This window comes from Pteropus alecto, unplaced genomic scaffold (genome assembly GCF_000325575.1).
Source record: "Pteropus alecto unplaced genomic scaffold, ASM32557v1 scaffold63, whole genome shotgun sequence".
NCBI classification, from domain to species: domain Eukaryota; kingdom Metazoa; phylum Chordata; class Mammalia; order Chiroptera; family Pteropodidae; genus Pteropus; species Pteropus alecto.
This window is the reverse complement of record NW_006434897.1, coordinates 944651-966277: the sequence shown is the minus strand read 5'-3', so window position 1 is coordinate 966277 and position 21627 is coordinate 944651. Positions and strand designations below refer to the sequence as shown.

The following is a 21627-nucleotide window of genomic DNA, read 5'->3' as shown; positions in this document are numbered from 1 at the left end:
CTCTTTTACCGAAGAAATCTAACTCTAAAACAGGAACTCTAAGACCTTGGCTTCAGAGGTTACTTTTGTTGAGTCAAGTAGATAATGCAAATTTCATTTATTTGTCAGCATGATACATTTCCTCCGTGCGTGCACTCGCACGCACAAGTATACACATGCACACACACCTGCCCCTTGAGGCTGTTACTCTTAAAAGAAAGCAACTATTTAGAAAGCTGTCCCTGACTCAGCACTTAGGCTAATGTTTGGCCTACAGAAGACACTCCATCAATATGTGAATAAAATCTGAATAAACTTTTGAGGAGAGGAATAACATCAGATAAAAACAACCACAAACACATCTAAGAGGTACATTAGTTTCATTTATTAGGGGGGAAAAAAGAAATCTCTTCTGAAAGTTTTAGGTTATGTCGCAAGCATTATTCATCAACAATAGAAACAAAAATGTCAGCAATAAAGATCATGCTGACCTGTAGTAATATTTCTCTAACAGAAAACCATGGATTTAGTCTCAGAGATCTGAGAGTGCTATATGATTTTTTTTTTTAGTTTAATGGTTTTTAAATAAATATCCTAAAGAAAATCAATAAAAACACATTCTGAATGACCTGCTTATAATGGTGTGTTACCACATAATTTGCATTTATTTTAATTATTGCATTGGTGCCACGTCATAATTAATTGTCCAAGACTTATAAGAAAAGCAGTCTTCCTTTATAAGTGATGCATTTTCACCCAGGAAAGGGCCAGAAAGTCCTGACCCTCTATGTAAATGAAGGTTAATAGCAGCTAGAAAGAAAGAGAGCTGAGTCATCCCAGGGTGGGTAGCATAAGCCAGAGGACCTCAAGCCCCAAGGTCTGACAGCAACCAATACGGATCCACAGTGCAAGGGAGGTTTGGTTTCCAGTAAGACATTATTGCTCATCACATTAAATCACAGAGGCTAATTTGTATTTCACTGATTTAAGAGTTTTGTTTGTATTTAATTTATAAATTTAGTTCAGTTTGATAATTGTTTAAATGGTATATAAATAAGAAGTGCATACTACCTCCTCTTATGATTGTGTAGAGTCATATGAAATCATTTAAAAAGCAATTAAAATCCACCCTGTTTATCCTTTAGAAACAGGTTCTTTTACAAGTCTTGGAACATTTTCCTAGACTGAGTAACACTAATCAAAGAGACAATTCCTGTCCAGTGAGACAAGGTATGAAATCATGCATATATAATCCATGCTAATTTAACTCTCTCTCATGCTACATATCTAATTATTTTGAATTTAGGAAATGAAATCACTAAAATAAAAAACACACACACCATAAAACAGCACTGTACAAAGTTGTCTTCTAGTCTAAGTACCTATAAAAGGCATGAGCATCCCAGGGAAGTAGACTTTAAACTGGTGCCAATATTTAGAATTTTCAAATCTTCCTCTCAGAAGAGATTATTTTGTTCTAAGCATTAACAGCTTTGTCTGTATTTCCTGGCTCTCCCCAGTCCCACTGCAGTTCTTTGACTCTCTCTGACACCTTCTCCCTGAATCCCTTGCCACACAAGTCTTCCCTGCTCCCCTTTAACACTCACCTTCTCCAGCTCCTACTCCCTCCCAGCTCTCCTCACCTGAAGCCCTCCCTCCAAATCCTGTTGAAAGAGCCCAGTTTGGAAGTAGACTGACCTCTCTTTGGGAGGAGAGGAGTTAAATTGAGGGCAGGGTTACCATGCCCTTGGTTGAGTGGGTTGGCTGGAAAGAAAGCCAAAACTACCTCAGAAAGGAACCAGAGCCAAGGTCACAGAGATGGTGGTCCAGAAGACCCACTCCCCAGGGAAGGACCATAGTGCCAGCTCTAAGGAAGGTGAAGAAGGCTATTCAATCAAAAGCAGCAGCAGATCTATATGAATTATACATATATAAATTTTTTATAAGTGTGAGTTTTCGTATTTGAAATATAATAATTTAATTTCGCCTATTTTTATTTTGTGAATGCTGAATATTTAAAATGGTATTAATACTGACATTTCCTTATTACACGAAATAAATACTGAAACAGCCATGTTATGATTTTCCTTCACAATTGCTTTCCCAACCTAGAAGGCTGCATATGAACTGGTAAGATATTGATCCCTTCCTGAGAGGATGCTTGTCCTGGGCTGTCCATCCCCTAAAAATGAGTCTCACAAACCTAAAGCTAGCAAAGTACTGGTGGGTAACATTTCAAGTGTTCCTTCTTGAAATGGGGTTACACTGTTTGACTTTAGTTCCTTTTTTAAAGTATATGAAATAGAAGCACTGAATAAGTACGTGGTACAGAACTGGAGAATTTGGAACATCTTTTCCTTTTTTCCAATTTCAAGTCAACATTTCCTAAATGTGGCTGTGATTGAGGAAAAGAGGCATTTCACAAACACCTGTCATGCCAAGAAAGAAACACACAAGCCTCTGCTATAAGGCCTGCCTGCCACCATGTGTTGCTATGCTCACCATGGGCAAATCTAGCTCCTTGCCATCACTGAATGATGAGGCAAAATAGCTGCCTCCTCTCACCCATGCACCATATGGTACCTGGAGCCAAAACACTGCACCCATGTGATACATATGGCAAGATATCAAGTTGACTCTAGTTTTTATTTTTGAAGCATTTACATTGTATTGCTGACTTTTTCATTTATCCTGCCTTCTATGGGAGCCCATAAAGTCACTAATTCTGTGTGTTATTTCATTTTCAAGTAGATGATGGCAGTTTATGAATTGAAATATACAAGCCACTACCAACTCTTCTTTAAAATGAGCAAAACTTGGCCACTTTAGAACATTCCTTTTGTACTCCACAGTCCTTTGCATGCATTTATTATATTACTTTGTAATTCTATTTTCACTGACCCCTCTGCACTGAACACTCTACTGAGGCGGCCACCATGTCCTGAACCTGTCTCCATCCCCAGTGGCTAGTAGGCACACGACATATATTACGGGCCCAAGAACTGCTTACTGACAAATAGTTATTGAGGCCTTATATGCCAAGTAAGGATTTCCATGCTTTCTCCCATTTAATTTTCACAATACTATTATAATTCTCATTTACAAATGAGAACACTAGGCCTATAGAAATTAAGTAACTTGCCTAGGTCACACAGGTAAGTAAGTAGACCAGAGGTGAGACTTGAACTCAGCTCTTTTTGACTAAAGCACGTACTCTGCACTATGTAATATACTGCGCCTCAGTTACTATCAAGCTAAAAAAATTTAATACAAAAAATCCATTTGTGTTACACACACACACACACACACACACACACACACACACGGAAACCCTGCCATTTGAATTAACATGAGTGAACCTGAAGGGCATTATGCTAAGTGAAATAAGCCAGAGAAAGACAAATACTGAAATACTGTATGGTATTACTTATATGTGGAATCAAAAAAAAAAAGCGCCAATTGCACAGAAACAGAAGAATGAAGAATGGTAGTTTCTAGGGGCTAGGGTTGGGGAGATGGCGAGATAGAAGTTAAAGGGTAAAAACTTTCAGTTATAAGTTCTGAGCAGCTAGTATATAGCATGGCGAATACAGTTAAGAATACTAATTGCATACTTTAAAGTTGCTAAGCGAGTACATCTTAAAAGTTCTCATCACAAGGAAAGAAAAAAGATTTGTAATTATGTATGATGACGGACAATAACTAGAATTATGAAGATCACTTCCCAGTGTATACAAATATTGAATCATTCTGTCATACAGCTGAAAATAATATAATGTCACATGTTGATTATACCTTAAAAGAGTGGTTAAAAAAAACACGAATTTATATACAACATGGTTTTAGCAATTTAGGTTAAAATCCAAGATATTGAGAAATTTAAACTTCAATTTCTGATAGTACTGTATTTTATACAATAAAAAATTTCCATAGAAATCACAGAAGTTTACATAGTAATTTCACTTAATTTTTCACAAATTTTTCTATAATAACTCCCTTAATTCCTGAAGAGGAGATGAGCATCTGGTATTCAAGACCTGTACCTTGCTTAGCAAATGTTAAGAGAAAGGAACTATAAAAAAATTGTAAAAGTTGCTCATTTAAGAACCTCTACTCACAGATTACTGCAGTCATGATAATCTATATTTTAACACCAGCAACTTCTTTTTCAGTGTCAAAAAGAATTAAGGTTCTTTAGAATTATCTTAATCAACATTAAGTTGGAGAAAGGGCAGATTAGAAGTCAGAAGAATTGGCTTTTATGGCTAAGTAAATTAGTAAAAAAATTGTTTAACCTCTCTGAGTATCCATTCCCTTATTCAAAAAGTAGTTGGCCTAAATAATTCATAAGGCTTATTTCAGCTCTTAACATTTTATTATTCAATGAATAATTACTTGATACAGATTGATAAACAGAAAAGTTAATCTTTTTACAATTTCTAAATTAGTGGGTGAAAACAGGGCATGTTAAATTTCCCATGTAAACCTATTTATAAGACTCTAATCCATTCTTATTGGACAGTATTTTGTTCTTTCAAGGTAATTATAAAATCTTATTAAGAATACAATGTTGTATCTAGCATTGCTCATCTATTATTTGACAAAGTAAATAATCTTGCTTAGTTAAACAAACCTATTTAAATGCCTTGCTTTTGGAGAGCACTACTCACCTCCAAAAACCCTACAGGGAAAATACTGCCTAAATGTTGGTGATAAATCTGTTAACTGGCAAGAACTCGCCTCGAATGTATCCGCTGTGCATGGCTTCACTAGCTATTATAACCAAATTATCATTCTGTTTTCTGACATAACTCAAATTTACACATACTCCACAGATGAGGAATCCTAAAAAGCCCTGCATATATCCCAAGCCAGTGCAATCAAATGGAGCAGTTCTTGCCAAGTCAAGGGAAACAGGCAGGTATCCATACCCAGTTACCTGGATGGCATGTCTAATATACAGTGAGAACTAGGTCAGGGATATGACATTTTCACAAACATAATCCTAAATCAGAGGTGGCCTACATGGTTCAGGCAGCTGACATAAGATGACTGAAGTAGGATACCATTAGAAGATGATAATTAGTAATGCCAAAAGCAAGCTGCAGTGGGGATTGTGGCATACATTAGCCTAATCTAAAGAGCCACTATTGAACTCCAGCCAACTAGAAAGACAGGTCATGTTGCTAGATCTTCCAAGTTTCAAGAAAAGCTAAAAATTCACTTCATGTGTCTTGACTTTTTTCAATTGTGATTAAAAAAAAAACACATAACACAAAGTTTATCATCTTTAAGTATACAGTTCAGTAGTGTTAACTATATTTACATTACTGTACAACAGATCTCCAGAATTTTTTCATCTTGCAAAACTGAAACTCTATATCCATTAAACAACTCCCTATTTCCCCGCCCCCAAACCCTGGCACCCACCATTCTACTTTGTTTCTATGAGTTTGACTGCTTCAGATACCTTGATTTTTTTAATGTTGACAATTAATTAAAATTTATACCATTCTGGGTAACTATACATTTATGACTCCTTATGACCATTTTTGATTACTTAAAGTACTTCAAAGTTTCAAGAATGCAAAAGCCAGTGAATAAAACATAGGTATGACACTAACACCAGTCAAATTACAAGGTTCAGCCGTGCGTTCCTCATCTTTACTTTACTATGAAAAAAGACAAAGCTGTAAGATATGCTTTACATAAATTCTTACCATGCCTGCTTGATGCAAGAACCACATGAGGTAGTCTTCCTGAATGTCCACGAGACTGGAAATCTCAGGAATGTAAAAGGTATCATATTCCACATGTTTCACTTTAAGATTTACCTGATGAAGAACAAGGACAACTAAGACCCAGACGACAGAAATACGACTTCCCATAGAACAGCTCAGTAGGACATCTGACCCTCCCATCTATTCACCCCTCTTCCCACTGGCTCCGTTCTATGCTCACCTTATATAACTTTTCCAAGAGCTTAAGAGCTGCTGTAATATAATTGTTAAACAGTACAGGAATTAAGAATGTCTTCCTTCCTCTCAGTAGATAAACTACTGCACCTTTATAGAGGTTTACCAGCTTCATAAAATATTTCGGGCATACCTGAGACCACCAGTTATCTTTAGAAAGAAAGAAAAGACATATTTCAACACATAATCTTGATCAAGTATTTGTCTTCTGCCTATTAGCTAAAAACCACTCCAGCTAGAAAATAAACATTAGTCTAAAATATAGTTCCCCAAAATTGATTTTTAAAAGAATCCATTAAAGCATTTCTGAAGAGAGCAGCAGCTGTACAAGAATCCCTGGAGCTTTTTTTGCAAAGCGTGATCTGGTTTTTTCCTTAAAGACTCATTCGGAAGACTAACCTGAAAGTTCAATTCTGGGGAGTACATGTGGACAAGATGCTAAGGCACATATTTGGGGCAGGAGCATTCATATATCCTACTCCTTCCAACCCTCTTCTCAGCCACCACACCTAAATCCTGTACCAGGGATGTAAACAACCACACGCCCCAGAACAGCTCCAATATGACAACCATTCCTTCCTTTCAAGAGGCCTAATTAGTTGAAAAACTACTATTTCTGCTTCTCATTAAACAATGCTTTCTCATAACCTGACAAGAAAACTATAGCACTGACTTCTACTTTGTCAGAAATAAATTCAGCCTTACTGAAATATTTAAAAGATTAAGTAATATGATGTTTGAGATTTTTAAAAAGTATTACAGAAAAAAAAAAAGGTAGTGGTGGGGGAAGAGATAAAATAAAAAGGGCAAACTACTGATAACCGTGAATTTGTGTGATGGATAACTGTATAGTGTTTTCTCTACTTTGAGGTATTCTTTTAAGTTTAAATTTCCATAATTAGAAGTCGAAAACAAATTAAGTGTAAAACCAAACAATTCTGATCTCTTTGTGCCATCCTACCTGAATAAATTAAAATAAAAAAATAAAAATAAAATGTAAAAGCCAGGTACTATATTCCTTCACAGATTGCCATCTCTCCACCTATTAGAACATCTGAGAAAATATGCCCCAAAGGGTTTTTGATCTTAAATGAATAATTAAGGGCTAATATATTTCCAGGGCTTTCATTATTATTTCTGTTTTTATATCTTCTGCAAAGGTGGAAGCAATATAAGCCAGTATTCCATCCTCAGGAACACAGGTCTCTCTAGTCAGGGGGAGACCACACTCAAGTAACATCCTAGTCCACAGGGAATGCAGAAGTTACTGAGCTGCAGTGAACACCTAAAAAAAAATTACCAGGAGAAAAAGAAAAAAGGAAAAAGCCAGGTGACAGACTTCCTGCACTTGATTAATAAAAACATCTCAGGCGCTACTCCCATAAGAGACACTGTCCAATTCACTGAGGAACGGAAGGTTCTTATCTCAGCAAAGTGTCCGTAGCCTGCAAAAATCAGTGTGGACTCAACTGTCCTAAAAAAGAAAAACAAAACAAACATCTGGTAAGTCTCCACTAGGTAATTGTCTTCCTCTCCTTTTTTGGAGACCTGTGTACCACCAAAACTGTTCATTTCACTCCCACCCCCTAAATTAGGTATAGAAGTAAAACTAACCGATGGACATTAATTTTTCAGGCATTATTTACTAACAAGTGTAGGAGAAAAAAAATAGTTTAAAGTTGGATAATATAACTTTGTGAATATTTAAAAATCAAGATTAGTCTGGCGTGAATCATTTCAAATAACTGAAATAATGGCTCAATTTGTACAAATTACAAATATGGCTAGTTAGAGATTGACAGCAAAGAAAGAAATATTTAAATGTTAAGGATATTAAATGGCAAAAAATAGATTCTTGGTTCTCAAGACACTGAGAGCCAGCGGTCACACCAATAAAATAAAAAGCAGAAAAACACTGGTATTAAATTTAGCAAATTCACCTAATACTTTGCTAGGGTTTGTATCCAGTCGCAGAATGGCCATAGCCAAGGGAATAGTCAATGTTACATAATACTTGGAATCCTGGAGCAGGGGAAACTCAGGCAGTATTAAATAGATTCTCATAGCTTCAACATCTGGTGGTGAACTTGACAACTGAGGAATCAGACAACTTTCAAAGCTGTTTAAGATCTGTATAAGAGAAAAGAGTATTGAGCAATTCAAACATATATGAGATCTAGTTACCTTATCTCTAATTTATACACTATTTGACAGATTCTCAACTCTCATTCACTTGGGATACACTGAGGACCTCCTATGAGCCAGGCGCTGGCCTACGCCCTCCAGATACATCAGTGAAAAGAAAAGCCAAAGACCCCTGGCCATGCAGACCTCACACTCTGGAGGGGCATTTCTTTAGAACGGTTTAGATCAAAAAGAACGCTAAAGGTAGGTCAAATTCCCAAAATGAATATTTTACAAAGTTAAGATTTATACAAGACTTGCCTTTTCATCTTTTTTCTCTTGAAAGTTGAATTATAGCAATGAAAAGATGCCTTTTTAAACATACGCTTTGTCAGTGTGAAGAACATACCTGTTCCAGAATCATGGAATGCTGAGAGTTCATTAACTTCTCAAATAACACTCTAGTTGAGTTCAGGTCAATCCCAGGGATTCTGGGACTGGTTTTAAAATGTTCATCAATTCTAAATGAACAAAAACAAAAAGGTGCATAATAAAAGAAAAATAAAGCAAACACCCTGACAGGAATTATAAACAGGTAAACAAAACAGCTTGTCTATACCGATCAGATTTAAATTTGACCTGGTGGACAATATGCAAAAAGATATATAAAATTAAAAAAATACTACACTTTGGGGAATTCTGATGAAATAAATGTCTCTAGAATCCCTTTTTCAAGATATTCTTAAAAATTTCAAGTCTTTTTTTTCTTTGACTCAAAATTCAAGGATCATTTTAATTTGAGGCCATTTTGAAGTTTATAAGCAGTGTTATTTCCCTGATTTACTCTTAATTAATTAATTCCCTGTGCGAGCTGGCCCACTCATCAACAACTGGCAAGTGGAACCTCTTTGTTTAAAGCTTTCTTAACAAAGTATTTCTTTTTTTAATCAGATCTACAACAAATGCAAAGTTAATGTCTTTCTTAGTTATCACAAGGGATACAATTAAATTCACCCAAGGACTAATTTCACTGCTACTGTTTTTAACTTCCTAGCAACTAATCATTTTTCCAACCTTAAATAGTCTTAGGCCTTTTAGAGACTCAGAGAATGTCTCTTTTAAATTTCCACTAGAGCATATCACTAACTATATCTATTAACTACAAAAGAACCATCTATTACAAAACAGGTTTCTGTTTATGAGTAATGAGCACATTAAGAAAGTCTTAACACCCTCTGACAGCTATGTTATAATTTGTAAAAATGTAAGTAGAGTTTCTAACTTTTTTAGAAATCATAATTATATGTACTGGAACCTAAATGGTCAAATCAAGAGGAGATGCTTGGGCTTTGTTGGGTCTTCCTTGTTGTTCTAAAAATAAATCTGCTCAAAACATAAAATTTAATTCTGGTATCCCATATGCAACCTTCCATATGCGTAGATGTAATTTTGCTATGCTGTTAAGAAAAAGAAAATACAAAAAGAAAAAATTTTTTACACATATTTATGCTAGTCTTCATTTTAATTAGTTTCCTATGATGCATTCTACATAAGCTGGAGGAGCAGGACTCTTGAAATAGCATAGCTGTCAGTTCAAAAAAAAAGTTTTACCCACAGCTCGATAGAGTCCACGATACTAAGGATGGATAACCTAACAAACCTGGCCAAGAGCCATTCCCAATTTTCATAAAAGCTGTCCTCCTAGAACAAGGTTGCTCAGCCTCGGTACTATTGACTTTTGAGGCTGAATAATTCTTTGTTGAGTGGGTGGGATTGTGAGATGCTTAGCAGCATCCCTGGCCTTTGCCAATAGTACATCCTCCCTCACTGTAACAACCAAAAAAATGTCACTAGACGTTGCCAATGTCCCCTGTGAAGCAAAACTAGCCTGGCTGAAAACCGCTGTTCTAAAAAGACCAACATCAGCACAATCCAGAAAACTTTACGCAGAGGAAAAACTAAGTATTGACTCTGAAATGAATTGGACGGGCTCATTCCAGCTGCCCTAGTGATAAAAATAAGTGACTTAGCGATCTCTAACTGTAGCTGAAGGGAGTTTCTGAAGTGACCTCTTGTAACCCAGTTAGAGATAGACATAATTCAAAATTGTGTGGGGATGGAGGAGTGAGATTCACATACAGAACTGAAGTGTAAGTCTTCTTAAGATTTCATTAGCCTAATCACTGGCAGAAAAGAACTAAGAGATGGTCAGGACTTAGAAGCACCAAAGATCGAAACCCATGACAAGACCCTTCTGCTACATCAGGTTCCCGAGAGGGATATTTGCAGAAGGGATAAGGCCAAGCCAAAAAACACTCTACTTACTACCTGGGAGTTCAACCCAAAAGTAATTTCCTGGTAAGCTGGGCTGGACCTAAGTCAAAGAAGCCCTAAAGTCTCTGTGGACCTTCCCTCTAAGCTCACCCTTTTTGAGAAAAGTAAAACCTATGAAGAAGCAAACCAAAGAAACCAAGGAGATTATTTAAAGAATTAAAAATTTAAGGATAAATACTATAAGCATGGTGGGGGTAATAATATTTTAGAATACCCTGGAAAATCTTACTTTGGATTACACCGACTCTTTCTGAGATATAGCCTCTGTCTCTCTGGTGATCATTGCCCTTTCTGATGTCCTCTCATTCATCATTACTAGATATTCTGATTTCTGCACAAATCATCAGTTTATCCACTGACTCAAGGCCAACCTCCACCAAAAAGAACAAGTTTTTCACGGCCTTTGCTGAGTTAAGTATTTTCATCACATACAAGTATTTTTTAAGACTCTAAGTCACTTACTTTTTTTCAAGAAAACTTCCATTCCAACAGGCTGCGGAAGATAATATCTGTACAACACCACTGTTCAGAGAGAAAAAGGGAGGAAGCCTTTAATAATTACAAATAAATGGTTATTTAAGCATCGGCAATAGATTAGCCATCTATTCTAGGATTTCATTAATAGCAGCTCTTTCTTAACCAGAAAAATGTACATTTGCTTTAAAAAACATTTTGTCACATCTCAAAATGGACAAGAACTTGTTTTCTATAAGTCATGTTAAAATAAAAAGAGTATAAAATCTACTGAAAGAAAAACACAACTGCTAAGGATCTTGAACATTCTTCTACCATCAACCATCCAAAACACTCCCCACCCTCACCTCCAAACATGAACACAAACTAAAACCATAAAAGCTGAGCTATTATCTCCCAAAGAAATTACCTTTGCAAATTAATAACTGAAAATCATTTCCTTCTATTTTGTTGCCCATTTGAGTAAAAAAAAAAATGAAAATAAGAGAAATGAGTGTTTATTCCTATGAACTATTTTCCCAGATTCTGAGAAAATAGCTAGTTTTCGAGGACGCAGAGTGAAATTGCATGTCACGCGTTTTATTCAGTATAAGGAAAAGGGACGGAATGAAATACATGGTTGAGGAAGGTGCTGCAGTAACCTCTGTTAATCACAGAATCTGGGTCAGGAAAGATCTTTGGAGATCACTTCTTCCATCCTTTCATTTATAAATAATAAAACTGAGAAATCAGCAAAGTGTCATGGTACCAGCAAAGTGAGGGTACACTCTCCCCACCCCCCCAACAGGGAGTCTAGTCCCCTTTCCCCTGACACCTTCTGGCCTGAACTCCTCGGCACAGACACCTAAAGTCAGAGGAATTCTGAGGACAGCCATGAGCTGCTCTAGGGCATTCGTGACCACCCTAGTGTACCCCAAACTGCAGGCTCCACTGAGATCGACACATAAAGCCAGGTGTGTTATATACAATTCTGGGAATGACTACCACTTAGTGCACAGTGAGTTATTCATTCCCAAGAATGAGACTCTACAGAAAAACAGAAATGTTGAAGAAAGCCTATAAAAATGTGCTTAAAAAAAAGAAAACCTCTCCTTTAAGAATAAAATAAACTTGATAAAAGCCTTCAACCCTTTTTACTATATTATTTTTCTCTACTTGACAGCGAATTACCATCTCAACTAATCATTTTGAATGTGAAAATGCTAGAAATTATTCATATTAGGCAAGATAAAAGCTGTCTTAGATTTGGGATGCAGTATCACATGACAAAACTCTTGGGGTCAAACAAAAACACTGAGCTTTCTTAGCAGAGAGGCCAACTCAGGGCCTCATTAGGATTTTTAAGATCTGAGCAAGACAGGTTGAGGATATGATTCCTTAATATATGAAACACCATTCATATTCATAACCTCAATATGGAAGTAGGGAAAATCACTAAGCTAGAAGACTACAGTACACTTTGGAAAAAATAAAATGAAAAGAAGCAGTCACATACTTGATTGTATTTGCATTGCTGTGTTCTGAGAGTTTTTGTCTCCAAACTGCTATGGTTTCATCATTTATTAAACTAGTGTAATGTGCTTGGTTCACAGTCCTGAAGTCAACAGCAGGAGAAGAATTCTGGAGGATTAAATGTAACAGTAAAAAAGAGAAATTATGTAGGATGGATCGTTCCTCCTCTCCTTCTCCCGACATACTCTCCACTTTGTGCTGCACTTACTGCAGGAGCTGGGGTGCATTGCCCAGATGCCCCCACCCTTCAGAATGGAGGCATTGGCTCCTCCAGCTTCTGCGAGTGTAAGCTTCTGACAGCTCCTAGCTGGGCTGCTAAGAAACCGCTTCGCTCCTTTCACATCGCATCCAATGGCAGGTAGAGAGAGGTGCTAAGGACAAGCCCCTTTGCCTCAACTCAGGACTGGCTGAACAGACATCCCAACCTCAAGCTCCTGACAGATAAGTTCGACTTCTCCTTCTGCCCAACCCTGCCTCCCTTACCCCCAAGTAGATGCTGTTCTACAGCACACTCCCCCAAAAGCTTTCTGAACATAAATCTCAGTCTCAGAGGCTGCCTCCCAGAGAAACCAACCCAATTTGATTTTTCTAGACTTTACTCTGAATCACTATAACATCAAGGCTTTCAAAGTATTAATTATGTTCACTGAATTCCAACAAAATGTATTATAAAAAAGTCTAGTTATAATCTACACTGCAAATAAACTACAAAAACTTAATGTCTCTTAATTTCTTGCTCCAAGTATATAGCTACAAACTTATAAGAAAGGCGGCAAAAAGGACTTGTCGATAATGGTCTTCAGAATTCCAAATGCTGCCCAGCACTGTGCACCCTTTATTCAGTGAGATTTTAAAAACAATATAAGCACTTTTATTTTCTAAAATTCCTTTCAACTGATTTCCCCCAAATTCTATTCCTGATCTAGATCTAAGAAAAAGCTGAAAGTGCTTTATACTTCTTATACTTGTTACTAGAAAAAAGGAAAAAAGTATTAAAGCATTCATCCATCACTTCAATGTAGGTGCATCTCTCCTTTGCACATACACATAAAAACACAACTTTCAAAGTAAATTTTCTTGGTTTTTCCTGTAGCTACGAGTTAGGATATCATTATAAGGGGAAAGGAGGAGGGCACATAACAAATCAGAGATGCTTGCCAAAGTTTTCGATCATCTGGTTGATAATTATTTTACTAAAATGATCACGGACGTCTATGGAGGAAGTAAAAGTCATCTTGAATTATACAGAGAAAAAATTGTAGGACAAAGTAGACACTTTAGCACACACATACAAGACTGTCTCTCCACCCTGAACCGTTGTTGTTACGGGAATTTTAATTACTTTCTCCATTCAAGAAGCAGCTGAACATAAACTCTAACACATACTTGTAATAAAATACAGTCATGGAACTATTTTCTCATATTTTACTGTATGTCCAATAAACCACAGATGCCTTGGAATATAATTTCAGAAGCACCTAAAGACCTAAGAAAAAGCATCAGTTTTCCATGCCTTCTAATTTCATACAGGCCAAAAAGGGAAAAATGGTCTAGGACAGTGTTTCTCAACTTTGGCTACACTTTAGATCACCAGAGGTTTCACAAATCCTGGTGGCCAAGTCACACTCTAGACCAATTAAATCAGAATCTCTAGAGGCATCAGTGTTTTTTCAAGGCTCCCAGGTGATCTCAATAGGCAATCAAGGTTGAGAATAATTGTCCTAGGAAAAAGAGAATTATGTCACCTAATAGGCTTTGAGACAGATACACACATACACGCCCACACTCTCACATACAATGCCAACTACATTTTTCTTCTTCTAGCCTATCCAGGGAATAAGATGAAAGGAAAAAGAGAGGCTATGGTGTACCCTCACTAAATTGCCAAACCTAGAATCAAATGTAGCAAAGGAGTATCTGAACATGACTCCTCCCCTCGCTTCTTCCACCTCAGACCTGGCATTAATAAATGAGTCAGTATTTTACAAAACTGGGGCCTGTTGCTATACAGATGCTTTTTCTTGGTTCTTTGATTCTTCAAGTAATATGGTAACAGGGTAAACACAATTTGATCAGTCTCTGTCTCTAAGCAAAGATCTATGGTTAACAGTTCAAGTATAAAAGTATATAGGTTTCAGTTTTAAAAAAAGAGCAACACCTTCCTAAGTATTATTCTTTTTTAATTTCTTTTTTCTGTTCTTACATTTTTAATGCATACCACTCTTAAGTTCTTAAACTTTAACTTGCCCTGTTTCACTAACACTACACTACTGCATTTCCTTTTCATCCATGTTTTGCCAGTTCCAACAATGTTAATTAATTAAGTTTAAAATTCATATGTCAGATAACATATTTGTAAAAGAAAGGAAACTAAGTTTTATGTTGAACTGCCCAGGAAAATGAAAGTTGGATAATATTATTCAAGTCAGTTTCTTAGGAAAATGAATACTTCAAACACTACAACTTGTGGGCAAAAAGTTACTAACCTGCAGAGATTCAGTGCTTTTCATACTTTGCTTTATTAACATCTTAAAGAAACGTGGAATAATCTCGGCTTTCCTCAAGATTTCTCGGTGAAGCACTAAAGCTGGGCTTAAAATAGATCTAAAGCCAGAGTTCCAAGCCACCCCAGATGGTAGCACTAAACAAAACCTTCTCCAAGCTGCTGACCTGGAAAATATCTAATTGTCAGTTTCCGCTGGTCCAACCTGCAGCCTCGGGCTCCATCACAATCCTGTCTACCAAAAGCATAGAATTACACGGACTAGAACGTAAGAACATTGCATATCTAAAGATGGCAAAGTATCAGACTAATGAGGAGAGTCTCCAGGACTGAAAGAGCCCTTGTCTCCACAGATCCTCATCTTCTTCCCAACCAATTCCGAATCCTTTATCATCACCAACACCCCTTTCTTGCTCCTCCAGGACAGGATAAGGAATAATGAATCACATATGGATAGTCCTCCCTAAATGTTTGTTAAATAGAAGAAGGGCGGGTGAGGGAAAGATGAGGAGAAAAGCGTAAGAACAGGGGAGAGGGTGGAGGCCGCAAAACAAATCTGCGGTGCTGATTTTGGTCCAATTTCTCTTGTCCAGGAAGAGAGCAATGAACTAAATCACTGTCGCAGCTACCTGGACCACATTCTCTTGTACCTTTCAACCAGGAAAAATACTGGAACGTCATTCTTCCTGACTTACCACTACAGTGATGCAGGAGACAACACAAGGGAAATTTTAGTGTGGTGCTATGAACGGATTATAAATAAGAAAGGATATCTGCATATTGGGGTATCTCTTTTATATTTAGCATATATTCAATCACATCAAAGAAACCCACTAAGTTCACGAACACCAAGCATCTGTTGCTACTTCATGGGAAAGGAAAAGAAATGGAAAGTCGAATAATGCCAAAGTAAGCATGGACTCTCTAGGACTCCTTAAATCTCTTTTGTAAATGAATGTAAATATAAATAAATAATTTTAGATTATAAATTAGAACTCTATAATTAAAATACCAGAAAAAATATTGGCACTTCAAGGGAGCAAAATAGAGATAATGTCTTCAGGGTTTAGTTTGCTTATTTGGTAGAAAGCAAAGACAAAATTGGTAGAAACAAAGAGTAACACTGCTCTCATGTAATTATTAATTTTTCCAGATAATTATTTGTTAGAATAAATATTGGTTCACCATCATTCCACCCCCAAAATAATAGTCAAAAGAAAATTTTACCTCATATTTGGAGCAAAGTACAAAAGTTTGGTCTCCTCCAGAGAAGATCTGCTTAACAATATGATATTTAAAGCGATCTGTCAAAAAAATTTTCAACAGCATACTTTTCAATAATTAAAGTTTTTCCTTGATCTCCTTTTCTAATATTCTGAAATATGCTTCAGATGGTTTCCTATAAATTTTAATTATGTCAGAGAAGAAACCTCTCCTGGCTCTCTTCCCAGGACTGTTTCTACTTCAATTAAAAATAAATATATCAAATGGTATCTTCCACTCTAACCCTTCCTCTGCCCCTTCCCCAAACACCAGATAACCTCGACTTCATTTCTATTCTTCATTCTAACTCTGTCATGCCACTGACCTGAAATATAAAACGGTCACTACCATAACTGATAACATATGCCTAATATGAAAGTCAACATGTGAGTGTGGTGCTCCCTAGCCCCTTTGGGATGAAGCTTGCCATATCATATAAGGACCTCCGTTTACTACTCCCTGCTTCATTTCCCATCACACTGTGTCCACGGTGACACTCTAATATCATTACATTGCTTTTATTTCTATTATACCACACTATTTCACATTTCTGTGCCTTTTCCTTCTACCACCCCCAGCGTACACTGAATGGTGCCTTCTAGAGCATAATCTGAACAGAGCTCCTGGAATTGCAATTCTGGTACTCACCACTGCCCACTCCCCCACAGTCCTCTACCTGGCTAACTCCAAATCATCCTTTAAGACACAGCTCAAACTTCCTCTAACTGGAATACTCCTTGATGCCTTCCTCTGTGCTCCCATATTACTATGAAGGTTCCTAAAACCACAGTATTTACATAATAAATTGAAATTTACCTACTTATAAAATCATTTTGGCAAACATCCTAGCACAAAGTTATGGTCAATAAGTTAGGTTATAATGAAACTTCAAAAATTGGTGGTTTCAAATTGACCTATAAAAAATTTCAGTGTTTAAAACTGGTATGCTTCTTAAACATATTCATTCCTATCATGAGTATAATGCCTTGGAGAAAAAGAAGTTTACAAATGACAGAAGACACAAAGCCATTCTTCTACTTCGGAACGTGACCAAAATGAAATTGTTGTTCATTTTATAAGTTCCACTACATTATTAGATGCTCATATATTCATTCCACAAATATTTATTGAGAAGTTTGTGCCTAAAGTTTCTTATAATTCAGTAAGGAACTTATGACTGTTATTATTAAAAAAGAAATCTTGATCAAGCCACAAGTGTGTCAAAATCTAAATTAATTATCAAATCATGCTTCTTTTTAATGGCTTTCCAGCTACATTTTGGTGTCTAGATTTATTATTTCAGGTCATTCACAGTGGGTGACTGCCTTATTTAGATTTCCAATGAAATGGAATTGTGCTATTTAACTATTTTTCAAGAGAAGAAAAAAATGTTATGACCAAAATAGCAATAATAGCAAGGGAAGTAACACAGTACAAGCATTAAGAGCACAGGCTTTATATTGAGGCAAACCTGGGTTTAAATCCTGCCCCTAGAATCTGTGAGATCTTAGGCAAGTTACTTAACTTCCTTAGGACTCAGTTTCCTCATCTCCAGAATAAGGATAAAAACCATTACTTCTTAAGAGTTATTTTGAGTGCTTAGCACAGTAATAGAACTTGGTTAAGTAGTCAATAAACATTAACTTTCATTCTTAGCAACAATAATTAAAACTTACATACCACCACCAGGATCCTTAGGGCCAAAACAACATTTTCTGCTTTATTTATTCTCTAAGGTCTCAACTATAGAGTCTCATGCGATAGTTAGTACTCAAATATTTATTGATTAATGTTAAAAGAAAATACCTCTTATTCATTCCTTCTCAAGGTAAAAGATCTCAAGGTAAAAAAATAAAAACGTGTTCTCTAAACAATTGTTTTAACCATTTAAAATATCATTAAATTCCAATGAACATCACTCTTACCAGCTCTGGCTGAAAGCTGGCCATTATGGGCGGCCCAGTAACCCTTCACAGGAGATGGGCACTTAACGTTACAAGTGTGTCCAGTTCCTAATTGACCTCTTGCTCCACAACCAAATGCATAGATGAGTCCAGAAGAAGGCACGAAGGCTAGTGTGTGTTGTCTGGGGAAAAATAATTAAATTGAAAATAATTACTGATTATGGATAGACTTTTAATGTCCACATGTGAGCACAGCAATTCCTAGGTGTGCCCTCAGAAAGCCTCCCCATGTTAATATGTGACTCTTTTTTGCAATGGCTGGCTCTTTATAATACTATCCTTCTCTGATGCTCTAGGTCTTGGGGAGGATGGTAAGACTTAAAAAAGAGCTGGATGGCCTGCTGCATTTGGCCTTTAGGATGAGGAGGAAGAAGCAGGCTGGACCAGGCAAAATTTCCAAGAGTTCTTTGAGGTTCTCTCACGTCCTTTCTTCACATGTCTTCCCCATATCCTGCTCCTCTTTATCCCAAAAGAAGCCTAATGTCCTCATGTTGCTTTGCTTATCTAAAACCTTTCCTTGCCTCAAACTGCTCGGATCTCTCTCTAAACCTTCACCATAGTTATGCATGCAGTTAAGACTTCTTAAAATGATGATGGTTACATCTAATAACATTCTCCATCACTACAAAGACAAGCCCTATTTCTGGGTCTTGATAGATACTAGGAAGCTCTTAGGGGCACTCACCTGCCACAAGCAATCTGAGTTACTTCACTGCCCATCAGCTCTAGAACTCTTCTTGGATTAACCTCATCATTCATGGAATCATGTCCAAGTTGCCCACAGGAACCAGCACCAAAGGTAAAAACACCTCCACTCTAATAAGAAACAAACACCACATGACTGCACTGTATCACTGAGTTTGAGTACACTCCTCTAAACCTTCTGTATACAAAATCCATATCACAATGGTCTGTACAGGAACACTATGCTCACTTGATACTTGGCCAAGATCACTTCTTTGGAACATTCATTAAATAGAAAAATAATAAAAAAGAAACTTAAGACTACATCTTTATGGAACAAAGACAGCACTGCTCAAGGGAATGTGTGACATCTATAAATTCTGAAAATTGTTTAAAAGTATAGTGATCTGTCAGGGAGCAAAATAGCCACACACACACACACACAAAAAGAGAAACAAAGAGATAGGTGAAATGAGATGACTTTGCATTATCATTCACATAAAGGAAAAAAAAAAAAAAAAGAGAGAAACAAAGAGATAGGTGAAATGAGATGACTGCATTATCATTCACATAAAGGATATTAAATGTTCCACAAACTTTCTGTTAAGTAAGATATATTTTTAAGAGCTGTACTTGAACAAATACTAATGCATTAAAGTGAATCTGTAATAGTATTTGTTTGACATGACAATACATTTTCATTCTCTCTAGATGTGACTGTTTTAGAAGCAAAAGAAATAAGTTCATCGTTTTAAAACATTAATTACATTGCGGTTTTTTACATAGTTAAATGGCTTTTTTAAATGAACACAATGTTGCTACATATACTACATTTTAAGGTTATTTATATTGAATTATTTTTTAAACACCATCATTACTCTTTCTAAAAAGCACCATCAAAAATAATTATGTAATGATAATCACCCATGTCATACCCAGCACCAAAGCATCACAGAACAAACCAGAATACTCCAGAATCCCTTACTTTTGTGAGGACTGCTGTGTGTTCTTCTCCACAACTAATATAGACAACCTTTTGTGTTCGTAAGAGTTTCACATGACAAGGAGACTCACGATCTAGAATAAGATAAATATCGGAATGTCACTACTGTTTGCCCTTGAGATGAAATATACATAGCTATCTTAGCATTAATTTTGGGTATCCCCTGGATTCCTGACTCATATATTCAGCTTCCTGCCTGTGCCTCCACTTGGATGTCATTTTTAATATATCTAAAAACTAACTCATGGTTTCCTCATACTTCCCAATTCTTCTCACCAACCCCAACCACATACACACACAACAGACATACACACACGCACACACATTTTTCTTTTTTCACAAATGGCATCTTTATCCTTCCAGTTTTTCTTCTTTTTTAAACCATGCATCAAACAATGAGCAAAACCAATTGGCGTCATCTTCAAAATACATACAAAATTCGATTCATTCCCATTACCTCCAAACTGGTCTTCCAGCTTTCCCCTGGACTCAATATAGCCAAACTCAAGTTAAATCAGTCCTTTCCTCAAAACCCTCATGTCTTCCCCTTTCACTGAGAGAAGAAGCCAAAATCCTTACCCCGCCCTACCGGGCCCTACACTGCCTCTCTGACCTCCAGCTCTGCTAACTCTTTTGAGCACACCATGTATCTTTCCGCATCAGAGCCTTTGCTAGGCCTGTGCCCTTTGACTGGAACATTCTTCGCCCAGATAGCTATGTCTCATTTACTACCTGACTTACTACAGGGCTCTGCTCAAACATCCTCTTATAAAAGATGCCCTCCTAGGCCACCTTATATAAAACAGGAAACCTTCCTCTCAAACCCTCTGACATAATACATATATTTAATGGTTCGTTGTTTGCTTCCACCCACTACACGCAATCTGCACTAAGCCTAAGTGTTATCTGTTTTGTTCACTGCTGCAACCTTAGTATCTAAGAAAATAGGAGATCCTCAAGAGCATGTGTTAAATAAATGTGCCTTTGAACCGAAGAGGTGCATATGAAGAGTTTACATACCTTCTTCATCACTGAGCCCTAGCTGCCCTGCATTATTCATCCCCCAGGCAAAAACAGCTCCTGAGAGAGACAGGGCAAAGCTGTGGGCTCCTCCTGCAGCCACCTGAGCCAGCGGGATCCCCTCCAGGGACCTCACCCTCTGTGGGCTGGCTTGGGAGGGGAACTCCTTCCCCAGGCCCAGCTGCCCATGACTATTCTTTCCCCAGGTGAAGAACTGGCCATCTGAAACAATAACAGGATAACTGGTGTTAGCAGAAATAATACAAGTTCCATCCACAAAAATAATCTCCTTAGAACAATAGTTGCCCAGTAGGGTCATTTGTTAGTTGCCCCCACACATTCACCAGACCCACCCGAGAGCAAGAGAGCAAGGACACTTCATGCTGTAAGACTGTCATAACCAAAACTCCCCTTGTCGTAACAACAGAAAGATAAGCTGAGTCTTACTACTCTTCGAAGGCTATTGACATTCATGCAAAAACAAATTAAATATTTAAGTCAATTCATTTCTGAATAGGCCAATTACCAGGCTTAGATCTACTAAGCAAGCTAAACTAGTTCTGACCACCCCAAGACCATGAGACCTAGGACTACATGAAGTCCAGCTATGAACTAGACATGTTAGTGCAGATTTCCCTCAAATTTATTCTAACACAGAATACACTATTACTTGCTGGCTTAGGTTTCTCTAACTCCTTTTTCATTTATTTGGGAGCTTGATAGTGGAACGGAGCTTGGTAGTGAGCTGTGGCTAAGAAAAACCAATCTTCTGTATGCTCAAGAACACTTAGG

At 37.0% G+C, this 21627-nt stretch overlaps 1 protein-coding gene across 11 annotated transcripts in view; it reads right to left on the bottom strand.

The window, feature by feature from the left end:
- The window catches only part of HERC3 (HECT and RLD domain containing E3 ubiquitin protein ligase 3), a 98871-nt gene that overhangs the window by 33392 nt on the left and 43852 nt on the right, over window positions 1-21627 (bottom strand). For all 11 annotated transcript variants that reach the window (XM_006910723.2, XM_025046005.1, XM_015588453.2 and 8 more), the window contains 11 exons: window positions 20836-21057; window positions 19798-19889; window positions 18814-18944; window positions 18090-18250; window positions 16129-16205; window positions 12382-12506; window positions 10875-10934; window positions 8488-8599; window positions 7895-8084; window positions 5941-6104; window positions 5700-5813 (listed from right to left, as the gene is read on the bottom strand). In XM_006910723.2, coding sequence (XP_006910785.1) covers window positions 5700-5813; window positions 5941-6104; window positions 7895-8084; window positions 8488-8599; window positions 10875-10934; window positions 12382-12506; window positions 16129-16205; window positions 18090-18250; window positions 18814-18944; window positions 19798-19889; window positions 20836-21057 — 1448 coding nt within the window. The remainder of the gene's footprint in view (window positions 1-5699; window positions 5814-5940; window positions 6105-7894; window positions 8085-8487; window positions 8600-10874; window positions 10935-12381; window positions 12507-16128; window positions 16206-18089; window positions 18251-18813; window positions 18945-19797; window positions 19890-20835; window positions 21058-21627) is intronic.